We start from the raw sequence: 15369 nt of genomic DNA, 5'->3' as shown, positions 1-15369 counted from the left end.
GGTGCTTATGACTCTCTTTAAATACAGCAGCATCAAAGAGACAAAATACACAACAAGATAAAGCTGAAGGACAGGCCTTTCATTTGTTGATTATACACAATTTAGACTTAAAGACAGGAAAGGATATTTTCACGTTCTGTATACAACAACTGATCAGTGAACAGCAGGAACATTTTCATTCCTTTTTTCCTCAGACCGAGTCTGATGTCAGTCTACAGCATGTTGGTCTCAGAGGAGCCAGGCTGCAGCATCTCAGTCTAAAACAAGGCATAGATCACAGGGTTTAGACAAGAGTTACAATAATACAGATGGACTGAAAATGATGCAGGTGAAGCAACTATCAAGTTGTCAGTGATGAGTTAAAGCAGTAAAACAAGGCATAGATCATCAATTAATGTTATACAGGGATCAAATATGAATGACACTGGACTGAAATGATTAGAACAACCTTTCTTCCTAAGCTCAAAGGGAACATGATGTTTTTACATACTTCTTTCTGTCTCAGTCAAACAGCAGCCCAGCAGGCTGTGAGTTCTATTAGCAACTAAATGGTTTACAGCACCAAACAGAGAGACATAAATACACAGCTTTAGTAGCTCTTTTGTTGTTGGGTTGAAATGTTCCCTATCACAAAGAAAAAAAGGTTCCCTAGTAAAAAAAACACAAGATAAAGCTGAAGGACAGGCCTTTCATTTGTTGATCATACACAATTTAGACTTAAAGACAGGAAAGCATATCTTCACTTTCTGTATTCTGTACTCACTGAACAGCAGGAACATATTCATTCATTTATCCTTAGAGTCTGATCTCAGTCTCTCTACAGCATGTTGGTCTCACAGGAGCCAGGCTGCAGGATCTGAAGAGTAATAATGAGTTTAACTGCTTTTCTAAACCAGGGGTAAAACAAGGCATAGATCACAGGGTTTAGACACGAGTTACAATAGAACACAAAGAGACCATAGGATACAGATGAAGCACTGACCAAGCTGTCACCTGCAAGAGAGACAGAGTAATATGGGCAGAAACACATTAGAAACACAACTACAAGAACACCAAGATTCCTGGCTGCTTTCAGCTCTGATTTCTTTGTCTTTGGAGTCACTGAAAGCTGGAGTGTGACAGCTGTAATGTGAGAGCGCATGGCACGAGCCTGAGACACAGCCACTGCAAATACTCTCAGATACAGAGCTATGATGAGAATAACTGGAACAATAAAGGTCAAAACAAGATCAATAGTCACTGATATATTGTCAATGACAATCACACATTCTCCGTAGCAGGAATTATACCTCCCCGGTTGAGTCAGATTATCCTTTAAATAGAGAAAGTTGTAGGAAACAGAATAGAGCCAACACAGACAAACACAGAGTTTAACTCTGTTCACAGTGATTCTGGTGGTGTAATGCAGAGGATCACAAATAGCCACATAACGGTCAACTGATATGAGCACCATGTCACCTACTGAGGATACGGAAATGATGCCTGAAATATAATTAAACATAGTACAAACAAGGTCACCAAGAAACCAGCAGGATGTGTTTCTGAATATTTCTCCCGGCATCAACACGAGGCCCACTAGAAAGTCTGAGACAGCCAGAGAGAGGAGGAGGATGTTGGTGGGTGTGTGGAGCTGCCTGAAGGAAAAGAGAAAAGCACCATTACACCAACAAGTCCTCATATCTATGTGACAAACAAACATTTTATGTTAGTTCTTTCTGAAATAATGGAAACAATCATTCCAGAAACACTATTATTTTACTAGTATTTTCCCGACCTGTCATAGAAACAGGCCTTATTCTGAGCAGTCAGTTTGATTATCACAGTATGAGAAGAACAGGTCTTACATTATAATAACATCATCAATATCTCCCCCAAGCATCCCACTAAGCCATGACATTAAGACATCAAGTCAGCATGAACAATACCAGGACCCTGAAACTGACACAAAGTCTTCATAATATCTAAAACTACAATTGTTGAGACAATCATCTTTACCTAAAGTGGGAGACTGAGATGATGACGAGCAGGTTGAGAGCTACAGTGAGCAGAGAGATGGAATAGAGCAAAGTGTGAATGAGCATCACTTCAAACCGAGGAGGTGTCAGCTTCCTGCAGGAGGTGTTGAAGAGTTGTGGAAAGCAGAGCTCTGCTCCGTCCTGTGTCTCCGTCATCAGTGGGAGGATGAGAGACCTCAGCTCTCTGCTTCAACCTCTGTCCTCCAACTGATTTATCACTTTCTACCCTCGTCTCCACCCCTCCCTTTCTCTCTCTCAGTCTCTGTTGGACACTGATCTCCTTTTCTTTTTTTACATATCACGACGTCATCTTCTACACTTTCTCTGTTAGTCCACAAGCCTTTCAATAATATTTTTTACTCTCAATCCTCTGGTGTTCTGCCTTTCTGTCAATCTTCTGTCACCCCCAGATTCCAGACTTCCAGATCTCGACCCAGCTGAACACATGCAACAGCATGGCCTGGAGCAGGTATAAGCACTTTAATCTTTAGACAATTGGTCAACAGGTCAGTGACTCAGTTTGTTTCAAGCTTACCAAATCCTTAAGTCTTCAACAGCTTCCTCGTTGTCTTTTATGGCGTCATGTTTATGTCATATCTCCCGAGCGTGATAAAACATGCTCATGAGCAAATAATATAATTTCAACAATCGAGAGTTGTTCAGGCAGCTGTGAGCGTGAAACCAAACATAGGGAGAGGGAAAGAATGGCCCCTTTGAGTGTAAAACCAAGCATCACACACACACAGAGCAGCCACCATGTGCCCCTGACTGTCTGCTTTGCGTGCTCTTGAGGACAGACACGCTCTCGCAGGTTAACTCTCCTCTCAAAGTTGATTTCTACTCGCTCTAATGAAACTGACTTTTGACATTGTGGAGTCAGATACCAACGGAGGCACTGGCACTGACCGTAATAAATACCTGGAATACATCAGATTACAGTGGTTTACTTTTCATAGCTATATGTGTACGTATGGTTCATGATAACAGGGTGTCTGGTTTGAACTTGCTAGGCCATCTCAGTGTCTCGACGACTACCTCAGTAGATTTTTTCTGTCTTAGTCTGGCCCTCTGTTCCTGCCACTACCCCCAGGCCCATGCACTTCATTTTTTTATTTTTTTTTTAAGATTATTCTTTTGGGCATTTTCAGCCTTTATTTTTACAGGACAGCTGAAGACATGAAAGGGGAGAGAGAGGGGGGAATGACATACAGCAAAGTATGTGGCCAGTGCCTCGGATAACCTACTGAAGGAGACTGTCGTGTGATTAACGTGTGGATTGACTACACCGTCGCCAGTGTACATCCTAGTTGATAAGTACGCCGCCACACCTAGCCAGTCGCCAGACGACGTTGTATATCTTTGTTTTTAGCTGTAACGTTATGTCTTTTTCTGTGTTAAAAGCAACACAAAGCCAGACTCAAATTCCCTTGTGTTTACACTTACTTGGCCAATAAAAGCAGTTTCTGATAAAAATCAGAAATATACTATAAGTTCTTTATTTATTAAACGTACAATATGTAACTTTCTGCTGCTAGGGGTCTCTCAACCAAAACAATGGATTGTAAACACAGACGTTTGATGACGTTGGGAAGTTGCGTGGAATTATGGGAGTTTTTATTGCTAAACACTATTGTTGATTAGGATGCATCTGTTCACGGACGAGTTTACCTATTCAAGTTTATTCATGTTATGTTTAGTAACGTGTGTCATGCCAATAAAATAGCTGCAGTTTACGTTTTTCTTGATTCAATCTGTATTGGTAGCTAGCTAGCTGACCAGTTAGCTAGTGAGCCAGGGCTAACGTTAGCTGGTTTTAGCTGCTGGCTAATGATTAGCCAGCTAATCATTAGCCAGCAGCTAAAACCACATTATCATAGGGTGACCTGACGTCCCCGGTTTCGGTGGCCTGTCGCCCAGCTGGAGCTGTCCCCGGAAATATTCCCGGTTTTCACTGTGACTGACAGACCCGAAATTAGAATTAAATAGTCGTGCACCCTACACGCACAGGCTCAAGACAGCCAGAGCGAGCCTCAGAGCTCCGAGATGTTCTAGAATGCCCATTTTACGATGCTAAAATTACTGTTTATTTACATGGAGTCTGGTGGGTTTAGCGAACGCAATTTCGCTGACTTTTTTAGGTTTAAAAAAAAGGATCTTACTCTTTAACAGAAAGGTCGACCTCCTTAGAAATCCTTTCCATAATGTTGTCAGACATTTAGAATATTAATCTGAGCCTGTCAGTGGCAAAACGAGCACTTTATGAACGTAAATACAAGCTGGACAATTGACGTCCTATTAACTTACATTGTAGCTTGTTTCACCGTTGCCGACTGCAGCGATCTCGTTTAATACTCATCCCAGTCTCACGGCAGTTTGTGTAAATGTCACATTATTTTTAATCTATTGAAACATGTTCACGGGGACATTTTTCTCGTTTTTTACGTGGTGGCCAGCACGAAATACCCTACGGGGAAAGGACGCCTCACATGCCGGGAGATGGCCGCGGGGGGCAGCCGCGGGGAACGGCCGCTGGGGACGCGCCACAATAACGGGATGGTGGAGTTTGGGATTAGGAAAAACACTATAGGGATAGGGCGCCTCACATGGCGGGAGACGGCCGTGGGGGACGCGCGACAATAACGGGACGGCTGTGATTAGGAAGACTATGGTTAACAAAACGCAACACGCGGGACGCGATCCCCACTAGCCCGGGTGAAAGTCCTGTATTGTTTGACCCATCCACCACCCCGACCAACCTCCCTACGCGGATTTTCAGCTTTTCATACTACTCCCTACCGTATTCGTACTGTGATCACATAATATGCTTCCTATTAAAATACTTTACATTTTCGTGCTGGCCACCACGAAAAAAAAATGACAAAAACGTCCCCGTGAACATGAATCAATAGATTAAATAACGTGACCATTTCACAAACTGCTGTGAGACCGGGCTGTAATACTGGACCAATGTCAAAGGAAAATATTTCCTCAATAGTTTTAATTGTATCTGATACTCAATGAGCTGCTGCAGAAACAAGCCCAGCATGAAGCAATAAAACAAAAGCTGTCAGATAAATGTAGTGCAGTAAACATTACAACATTTCCCTCTGAGGTGTAGTGGAGTACAAGTATGAAGTAGCAGCAGGGGCGATTCTAGGATCAGACCTTTAGGGGGCTCAGCCCCCAATGATGTAAAAGTGTAAAACAACTTCTTCACAACCGCACTCCTGCTCTCCCTCTGACAGATAGAGACTCAGCCAACGGGCCAAAATTATAATGTATTCTCATGTAAACTATTTATATCAGCACAGACATTTTTGTTAATTGCTTAGCCAGTGTATCCCACCATAATGGTTATTATATTGCCAGATTCCAGACAATCCCACTTACTTATATATATATACATATATATATATATATATATATATATATATATATATATATATATATATATATATATATATATATATATCTCACTTACAAATATGAATATATATTTCTACTGGTATGCTTCCTAGTGACATTAATGCAAAAATATGAAGAACAAACTATTCCACCTATGTGTGCATGGTTATAATTCTGAAGTGCAAAATAGTTAAGGCTACAGCACAAATACAGTATTTCCATCCATATGTAACATAGTTGAATGGTTAAATGGGTTCAGGTTAAATTCTACTAAACTCACGTCTAGACTACTGTAACTCCCTCCTGATTGGCCTGCCTGCATGTGCCATCCGACCCCTGCAGCTCATTCAGAACGCAGCAACTCGGCTTGTCTTCAACCTCCCCAAGTTCTCTCACACTACACCGCTCCTCCGCTCTCTTCACTGGTTACCAATTGCGGCCCGCATCCGCTTCAAGACACTAGTACTGACATACAGGGCCACGAACAGATCAACCCCAGTTTACATCCAGAACATGGTCAAACCCTATACCCCAACCCGCCCACTTCGTTCTGCATCAGCCAAACTGCTTGCTGCCCCCTCACAGCGAGGGAGAAGTAATCACTCAACGAGATCCCGACTGGTCACTGTCCTGGCTCCCAAATGGTGGAACGAGCTCCCTATTGACATCAGGATGGCCGAAAGCCTACACATCTTCCGCCGAAGGCTAAAAATACATCTCTTCCGAACCTGCACTTTCATATGTCTCTTTGTAGCTTTGCCTATTTAAGGCTAATGTATTTGCACTTACTACTTGTTGTCAGGAGTTTGAACCTTCACAGTTGAAAGCACTTAATTGTAAGTCGCTTTGGATAAAAGCGTCAGCTAAATGACATGTAATGTAAATTGGCACAACTACGCCATCTACTGTTAAAAGCTGTACCTGCTTCGAGTAGTTGTAGCGCAGCATTATGGGAAATTCCTCACAACAACGGAGGATTTCCAACGAGTTAACATGTGTGTGAATGCCTGTGGACAATATAGTGTTAACTACTTGAAAAGCACTTAAAAGTTGCCCCAGTTTGTTTGGTTAGATATAATAATTGTCTGAAGTTAATTTGGCAATGGTTGTATTTAGTTACCAGCCGTTTTATTCATGTTTAACCACTCGAAAAATATTTTCTGCATGCTATCTAGCACCTACATGTGCCGTCTTTCCAGACAGAGCATGCTAGCTGTTGTCCTTTGAGATGAGCATTCACACACTGTTGTCTTCCATTGTAAATGCAGGTACGTTGCAGTATGTTGTATATTGCTGTAGTCTATGGTGAAATGTTTTGTATTGAGATATTTACTGTTGTTTTATACTGTGGGAAAAGTCCAGCACATAATTATTATTGTTAACGGTTAAAATACTGAAAAGTATGAAGAAGCCATATTGTAATTTTGTTTATATATTGACTCCTTGTTAATTTGCAAGAGAACAGCTTCAATTTTGTTTCATTTCAATTACATTTATTATTCATGTATATTGCTTTGCTAAAGTAAGTGTCAAAGTTTTGCACAGAGAAAATTAGGTTGTAGAGATGGGAAATTCCTCACAACAACGGAGGATTTCCAACGAGACATAAAGTGCTAGCTGTTGTCATTTGAGATGAGCATGAGAGATGAGATGAGTCTTTCATTGTAAATGCAGAGTCAGGCTCAGGTCGACACCCTGAAGCCACTTGATCCTGCAGGCAGTCTGCCAGCCCCAGACAGACAAGTCACCGTCATTCATGAGCAAATGGCCATGGTTCTTCCAGAGCCTGATCTTGGCTCTGACTCTTCCTTGCCGCCGGCGAGCACACAGCTGCCGCAGTCTGGCAGCCTTGACTCAACCAACACTCACAGGTTTTCCTTTTGCTCGCTGAACACAAGCGACGCACTGCACAGCACCCATATGGGTGAAGGTGCACCCTTTTATGGCACCATGCCCACAGGCGTGCCCATATCACCTTGGCCAAAGAATCCTGCCGTCAGGTCAGACTTGCACCATTACTTGCGCCCACCTGACCCGTCTCCAGCTTTTACACAGCAAAACCACTGCCTTCCTTCAGAGTCCCCGCAGACTGTCCTCAAGGTGGCTGGAGCAGGCGCCTTCTCTGTACTCCAGGGAAAGGGGGTCATACACTTATGGCCCCACCTCCAGGTAAACTTGATTGGCCTAGTTACCAGAACTGAGCGAGGTAACCAGTAACTCCTCACCGTCACGTGCAGTCTCACCATGCGAGTTGAATGCCTCTCAGCACCCAACTGCACAGCCATGACAGCCGCGGTTCTGCTCCTGAACCCCACGTTCAGCCAGACCGACTCAACATGCGGCCCTCACGCCCAGGAAAAGGGGGAGGGAGGCTTCCCCCCAAGAGGATGAAACGCAAACCTGTTGAGTCATAGGGATAGCTGCATGCCTCACCTCACTCTGTTGACATGCACTCCCATCCTAAACTTTTCCAAACAGTAATCAAACTACCTCAAAGCTTCGGTAGTAAAATTATTTTCAGGATAACATTTTACTTCCATTTCCATTCTGCTCCTCAAAAACACTGTGTGTGCTTTAGACTGTCAGGTGTCACAGAAAACACAACCCAGGTGCGAGTAGCGAGAGATTTAATGCGAAGCATCGGTAGAGAAGGAAGCTCTTTATGAAGGTAAATATGGTGCAAAATGGGAGCGCTTGTAGAATACGATGTGAGAACTTGCAGAACAAAAAATCTGAACTTGTATGTTAAGATTTGCACTTGTAAAAATTAAATTTGCACTTGTCAAAAATGATATTTGCACTTGTAAAAAATATTCACACACATGTGATCTGAATTTGACAACCACAACTCAGTGATTACAACCTCTCGAATCTGTCACTGCAACTTCACATATGAGCTCTCTCGCATCACAAAGTGGCCAATCTGCGCGCCTCGACTTTTGCAACACTTCTTGCGATACATTTGGTGCAAAACTAATTTGTACCTGTGGACTTATGCTGTGGAGCTCTGAGCTAACAGAACGGGAAAATCAGGGTTTCTATCGCCAGATGAGGGACAACTCTGTCTGGCTTATTTATGTAGCATGGAAGCTTGGTGGAATAGCATGCTAGCGTTAGCCAACTAACCAGCCAGCCCGCTTCTAAATAAATACCTTTTAATTGTCTAAACACTTTTTAACAGTCAAACTAAAACACTGGCGGTGAGCTCCACGGCCTGCAGCCGCAGACGGACCGTCATCAGTGGGTAACAGGTGCCAAGTTTCGCATCCCTGCCGAGAATTGCATCCACTAGGGAAAATAATGATTTTATAAGGCAAAGTACTGTTTAAAAACTAGGCAATAGTAAATCTCTTTGTCATGTTCATCAATAATGATTAGGATTTTAGAAGGTTTAGAGACATCAATGTTTTATCAGACTCTGTAGTAGCATTTCCTTGCTACCTAGATGCAATTTTCAGCAGCAATGAATTCTGCAGAAATTATTGTTTCTGCCCAAGCAGGGATGCACAACCTCAGCAAAGCAAGCTGTGGTCATGGCCGGGGGATGGGCCGCTGCTACCGGATGTGGGGCTCTCCGTGTCCCGCTGGAGCTCCGACTGCAGGTCGAGGTCGGCAGCGAAGCTTTCTGGCAAAAGCAATGTTGCTACGCTGGTCGATCCCCACTGATGACGGTCCGTCTGCGGCTGCAGGCCCTGGAGCTGTTATAGCGGAAAAAACACCCAATCTGGCAACACCAGCTACCGGTGTCTCACCGCCGCATGCGTCATCAAAACAAAAAGCAGCAGGGAGGCGACAGCAGCACGTAGGTGAAAAAACAGCAAGGAGGCGTCAAATGATCATTTAAACAAGTTTTATGACATGGTTGGTGAGGATGGGAAAAATCGTACATTTCTGTGCAAACTTTGCCTGCCAGCTTTCAAAAAGAAAATCCGCACTTCAGTCCCATCCACAGCAGACCTGAAACGGCACATTGAACCCGGCTAGCCTTCAAGGTACAGTATGTGCCAGCAAATTAATCTGACGCATCGTTTCAGTCTTAAAACTGATCAAATAATTGCTGTCTGTGGTTCTATATGGGCTGTGGCAATAATTTTAAAAAATAATAGCTCGCAGCAACATATGGAAAAAAAGAACTATGAACTAGTTCATTTTTGGAACTGTGAACTTAGTTCAACATTTTGAAGTATGAACTATGAACTGAACTAGTTCATTTTAAAATGTGTGAACTGAACTTTGAACTAGTTCATGTAGAAAGTCAACTTTCCCAACACTGGGCCTTAAACACCAGGGACATCTATTTTCCACTGGGCGCATCTGCGCTGCGTTTCGGAAGCGCGCATAAAGCGGCTCTCCGGTCCTCTCCCTTAAAGATACGCGCCAGGTCTATTTTCACACGAGCCGCGGGCCGTTCAGACAGCCAGGCAGGAAATAAAACAGAGAGAGCATCCAGTCAGTTTACCAAAAGACACCCCCAACATCGTATACGTCTCCTCTACAACACCACTGACAACGAAGGATTCATCTTGGAGATGGACTAACATAATAGACATCACGGATCTATTTTATCAGGACAGGCCAGAAAAGAGAAGGCATTGAGTTTAAATGTAGGAGTGTTTGGAGTGGAAGGTAGAGACTAGCTTAATAAACACCTGATTGTTCTGTAAAGTACTTATAATAAATATAATATACGATATAATCTGCGATTCGGGCAGCAAGACGCTCCACTTCTGGTAGGTGGTGGTGTGGTGTGGCGCGTGGCGGAGGAGGGAACAAAACAGGAACGCAGCCCAGACGCGCCCAGTGGAGAATCGTGGCCAGACAGCCCTTTACGACGGGGAACTGAAGACGTTATCTCTGCTCTCCTCAAAGTCACCAGACTCCTCTGCCTCTGTTGGTTAGTTTGTCTGTGTCACTGTGTGACTTTGGTGTTTTTAAAGTTTAGGTGGGATTCACCAAAGTCACACAATAACACAAAATATAGTTATGATTGAAGGAAAGAAGAAAAAACACCTGATTCAATGCTTTTCAACAATATAAATGCAAATCTACACACAATCATACTGATATTGGGTATTTTACTGACTCACAGAGTTGTGATTCTTCTTATTCTCTGTTGCTACCGGCAGTTTTACTTCTCTCTCTTCATGCAAACACACACATCTGCAACTCAGACAATCAAGCATCTACTCCACTGTCTTCATTCCTCTCTGTATTTCTTCTTTCTTGTTGGTATGCCTGTTGTTGTTGTTGTTGTCAGGGTCACAGTGTTCCTCTCTGTGTCAAGGGGTCAGAGGCCCAGGTGCATGACATTTGTAGGAAATGACCAAATTATGATTTTCAGATAGTATAAAGAAGAAAATGGGGAATGTAAATTGAACACTGAGATTATTTGATGTAATACATTTTTTGGACATAGACGGAAGCAGTAAGAACTATATAATGGGGACATAACATTAAAAATAAGTTTTAAACCTGACAAACTTTCACGATAAAGCTCCGCCCCTCAACCGACTCACCATAGACAAACCAGGACACACACGTCTGTCGTTTGCTTTGTTGTACTTAAAAGAGGTATATTGGTTTTGCTTGATAATAGGATTATTGATTGGCCATTGAGAATTCTGAAGTTAATACATTGTACTATACTTTAATTAGCAGTCGCCTGTGATTATTTGTGTACTTATTGTAATAATTGCTGGTTGAACACAGGTAGTGCTAGAACTTCACCCTTCCTTTTGTTCCTTTAAAGAATCAGATAGATTAACCAAGTTAAGATCTGTATTTTAAAGGGAACACCACTAATGAGACTATTTCACAGTTCAATATTGGCCCGTGAAGTTTCAGGGTGGTGCCCCATTTTGATTTTTGAAGTTATTAATAACCATATTCATAACTTTATTAATATTGATAAAACATCTTTGATAATTTGCCAATAATTAGAACTGTACACCTACGAGTACCCAACACCCCTCTTCATGCAAACACACACATCTGCAACTCAGACAATCAAGCATCTACTCCACTGTCTTCATTCCTCTCTGTATTTCTTCTTTCTTGTTGGTATGCCTGTTGTTGTTGTTGTTGTTGTTGTCAGGGTCACAGTGTTCCTCTCTGTGTCAAGGGGTCAGAGGCCCAGGTGCATGACATTTGTAGGAAATGACCAAATTATGATTTTCAGATAGTATAAAGAAGAAAATGGGGAATGTAAATTGAACGCTGAGATTATTTGATGTAAAACACACACACACACACACACACACACACACACACACACACACACACACACACACACACACACACACACACACACACACACACACACACACACACACACACACACTATAAGAGATGGATAAGAGGAGCTACCTTCAGACCAAAACCACTATCACTGAGAGAGGACAGCTACAGGAGAGAATACCAGAATACTTCCACTTTAACCAGCTGCTGAATCCACAAACTGAACCAGAGATTTACAAGAACGAAGACTCAAAGTGAACCTAACTTTTACGGCACAGGGAGTGGCTGAGCTGTATATCTGCTGTGTTTCCTGCTTTATTAAGAGACTTAATGGCTTCCAGATTTGAGGAATATCTCTGCTGTCCTGTCTGTCATGAAGTCTTTAAAGATCCTGTCCTCCTGTTTTGTAGCCACAGCTTCTGTAAAGACTGTCTGAAGAACTGGTGGAGAGAGAAAGAAATCAAAGGATGTCCAGTTTGTAGGAGAAGAACTTTGAGGCGACCACTTACAAACTTGGCTTTAAAGAAACTGTGTGAGAGTTTCTTACAGCAGAGAGATGAGAGCTTCAGAGGCTTTTAGCCTAGTTTTCACTTTTAGAAACTCAAATGGTGTTGGCCCCGAAGTTCCAGCTGCCGATGCAGAGAGACAGAAACGACCCAGTGGAGCCGCACTGACTGAAACTAACCCGACTACTGCAACTTTCCTGGGTCAACTCCCTGCGGGCGGGTCTCCGTCCAGTCATCCATCCAGCTATCCCTCCATCTGAGTAGGTAAAAACTTAGTTTGCCTGTTGACAGTGTTATAGTCAAGACCACAGAAACCAAGACTAAGTCATCACCAAGACCAGAGTGTATCGAGATCAAGTCAAGACCAAGACTTTGAGGGGTTGAGACCAAGGCAGGGCGAGACCGAGTCAAGACCAAGGCGTGCACGTTAAGGGCAGAAAGGGTTAATATTTACACATTTCAAGTTCTCTAGTATATTCTCTCTTCGGAGATCTTGGCTGCAGTGCCGTGTTTGTCAAAAAAAAGAATTCAATGATTGTTATTAACATCTTAATAATTGATTAGTTGTTTTATCTACTCCAGTATTTCATTCATTAATGCTCATTTGGATTAAGTAGTGTGTATTCTTATTAGGTAAATAAATTCCTCATTTATAAAGAACTGGATTATACTGTATGTTTTGTGTATATCACGCCACTATACACGGCGTAATTAAGTTACTATTATAGCAGACCTTCAGATTATGAGACAGAATTAAGGCATGGGCATGGAACTTATTCTCTTATGAATATTATACAAATGATGGCCAATAGCCAGAATATAGTGCTGCTATTCTATGATAAATTAAAATAATTTAAGATTGTTTTCATTCATGTCAAAGTGTATTCTTCTGAACATTTATTGAGTTCAGTAAATATATATAAATGTGCTGGTTTTACTGTAAAGTGTCTGTGAGTACCATGTAAAGCGCTATATAAGAAAAATGTATTATTATTATTATTATTATTATTAGATGTGATTAAATGTAGGGGCTACCCTTTGGTTAACTATTAGATTATTGACTATGTCTTTATGGTGTCTATGTATTTGACCATCAGGTAAAATGTGATACGTGAATGTAAATTGTTGGAGATTTTATTTGACATTATCTGTCATGTATTTTTCATGTTTCTCTGCTTCTGAAAATGAGATTAAAGCCTCGACTGGAAACTGAAGTGTCTGATGTTGATCTGTTCTAAAGGTGTAACTTTGAAGCCCATGTGGCCCTAATCCTCTTCTGTACTTACCAGACTGAAATGTACCTATGAAAAGTTGTTCAAATAACAACCTTTAGAAGAGAAGATCGCTCAGGACAATGAGAACAGTGAGGAACCATCTGGACATCGCACTCCAGAATCTGTGGGCAAAACACACACACACACACACACACACACACACACACACACACACACACCCTCTTTGTCAATTATAAATGTTACACTCTGTGAGGTCTAAGGGCATTTTCTCCATCTTTACATATAAAGTCACCTTTAAAGGGTATTTGTGTATAACCTGATACCCATCTACTTTACATCTAAATGTTCAGAGCAAACTCAGCTTTCTGTATAAGGAGGCCCAAATCCGTCCTAGAGCAAAGTGTAAAGAGATGAATTTGGGCCTAAAGCTGAAAAGTCGATGTTCACTTTTTGGAATTCTTCAGATCTCTTAAGTGAAAACTAACTTTTACTTGTGTTGTCAAATTGTTCCGGTGCTTGAAATAAGTTTGCCAAAGTCTAAAAGTGTAATATCAGATGAAATAGTACATAAATGTATAATACATTTTTTGTTACATTGCTTTTTGAGAAGAGAGACATTTAGAAAACATAGTTTGGACGCCCACACATCCTTCGTCCTCAGAGGGTTGAGGAGAAAAACATTTTACTGACGTCTCTTCAGATATTTGGATTGTGCCACAGCAGCTGCCCAAATGTTTGATTCAGTGGGAAAATAAGTCCCAGTTTCTTACTTTTTAAAAATTATATAAATGATATAAACTGCCCCCATGTCACGTCTGGTCGGACACACGCGTTGAAGTGCTGCGAGTCAGTCAACCTCCTGTAACTTAGCTACAGCCAGTCAAAAGATACCATGGCAACTGCAGATGCTGGAGACCCCTCAACAGAACTTGAGCCCCCTCCTCTTTCACTGAAGTGTGTGAAAGTGTGGAAGTATTTGGGATTTCCAAGTCCGAGTTATGTTGACAACATTCGCGTTGTGGACAAAAAAGCCACAGTTTGCAAGCTCTGCTACACTGTACTATATTCTGTGTGTTTACCATTGCACATTAGCCTAGCAGCTAGCAGAGATTCCTGCTGCGTATAGCTTTATCCTAACAAAAGCCACGGTTGAATTTCAGCCTGCATGCACGTTTTGTAGCCTAAACAGAGCAGCTTATATTGGTTCTATTAGAGCAACATGTTAGCGCTCTTTGCTAATCGGTCTCCTCAGCTGCTGGTGCTGGCTCGATGGGGTTTTAAACCCCCAACTAAGCTTCAACAACTTCAACCATAGCCATTGTCTAATCCTAGTGCCTTCCAGGCAGCGCTGCCGGCCCCTTTCATGTCTTCATCTGTCCTGTGAAAATAAAGGCATCAAATGCCCAAAAAAATAATCTTGAAAAAAAAGAAAAAGAAATAAAAGGCATTAAACGCACAGATCAAACCAGCTGGAATCAAAATCATGAAAGCAAATATACAAACAGTATTGATATGAAAACATATCAAAAGATGTAAATGACATGAAATAAATAAAAGTTCTGTCAGTTCACTTCCTTAACGCACTCTAATCCCCGTTGGCGCCGCTGGTCGATTTTAATTTGACATCAAAAAGATGTTGAGTTAATGCGACCGACCTTGGTGGAACCTGACAGGTGGACATTGCTGCAGCTGATGCCACTAATGAGCATATTATCACAAGATGTAATGGGACTGCTGGAATGAAGCTGAGTGGATGAATAACTGTCAGTGTGAAAATGATAACAACACAGATCTACAGGGAGCAGGTAGGGGCTCGGGGCCTTGCTCAGCAGAACTTTGGCAGCGCAAACAGCTCTTAATGTTTGTGTCTGTCTGAGTGTGTGTGTGTGTGTGTGTGTGTGTGTGTGTCTGTCTGTCTCTGTGTGTGTGTGTGTGTCTCTGTGTGTGTGTCTCTGTGTGTGTGTGTGTGTG

The 15369-nt window shown here is 42.1% G+C and overlaps 1 protein-coding gene across 1 annotated transcript; it reads right to left on the bottom strand.

The window, feature by feature from the left end:
• Nucleotides 1-815: 815 nt before the first annotated feature.
• On the bottom strand, nucleotides 816-2176 carry LOC116043380 (trace amine-associated receptor 13c-like). The gene is made up of 2 exons (XM_031289981.2): nucleotides 1996-2176; nucleotides 816-1634 (listed from the first exon to the last, which is right to left on the bottom strand). The coding sequence occupies exons 1-2, from the start codon at nucleotides 2169-2171 to the stop codon at nucleotides 818-820; spliced, it is 993 nt and encodes a 330-aa protein (XP_031145841.2). The 5' UTR covers nucleotides 2172-2176; the 3' UTR covers nucleotides 816-817.
• Nucleotides 2177-15369: the final 13193 nt, after the last annotated feature.

Source organism: Sander lucioperca, chromosome 8, assembly GCF_008315115.2.
Source record: "Sander lucioperca isolate FBNREF2018 chromosome 8, SLUC_FBN_1.2, whole genome shotgun sequence".
Classification (NCBI taxonomy): domain Eukaryota; kingdom Metazoa; phylum Chordata; class Actinopteri; order Perciformes; family Percidae; genus Sander; species Sander lucioperca.
This window is presented reverse-complemented; position numbering and strand designations above follow the sequence as displayed.

What these genes read in the sequence shown, in the direction of transcription:
- LOC116043380 (XM_031289981.2), bottom strand. Translation starts at nt 2,171, where the DNA reads ATGACGGAGACACAGGACGGAGCAGAGCTCTGCTTTCCACAACTCTTC. An exon ending in ATCTCAGTCTCCCACTTTAG is followed by an intron (nt 1,635 to 1,995) that starts GTAAAGATGATT and finishes CTTTTCCTTCAG; the next exon opens with GCAGCTCCACACACCCACCA.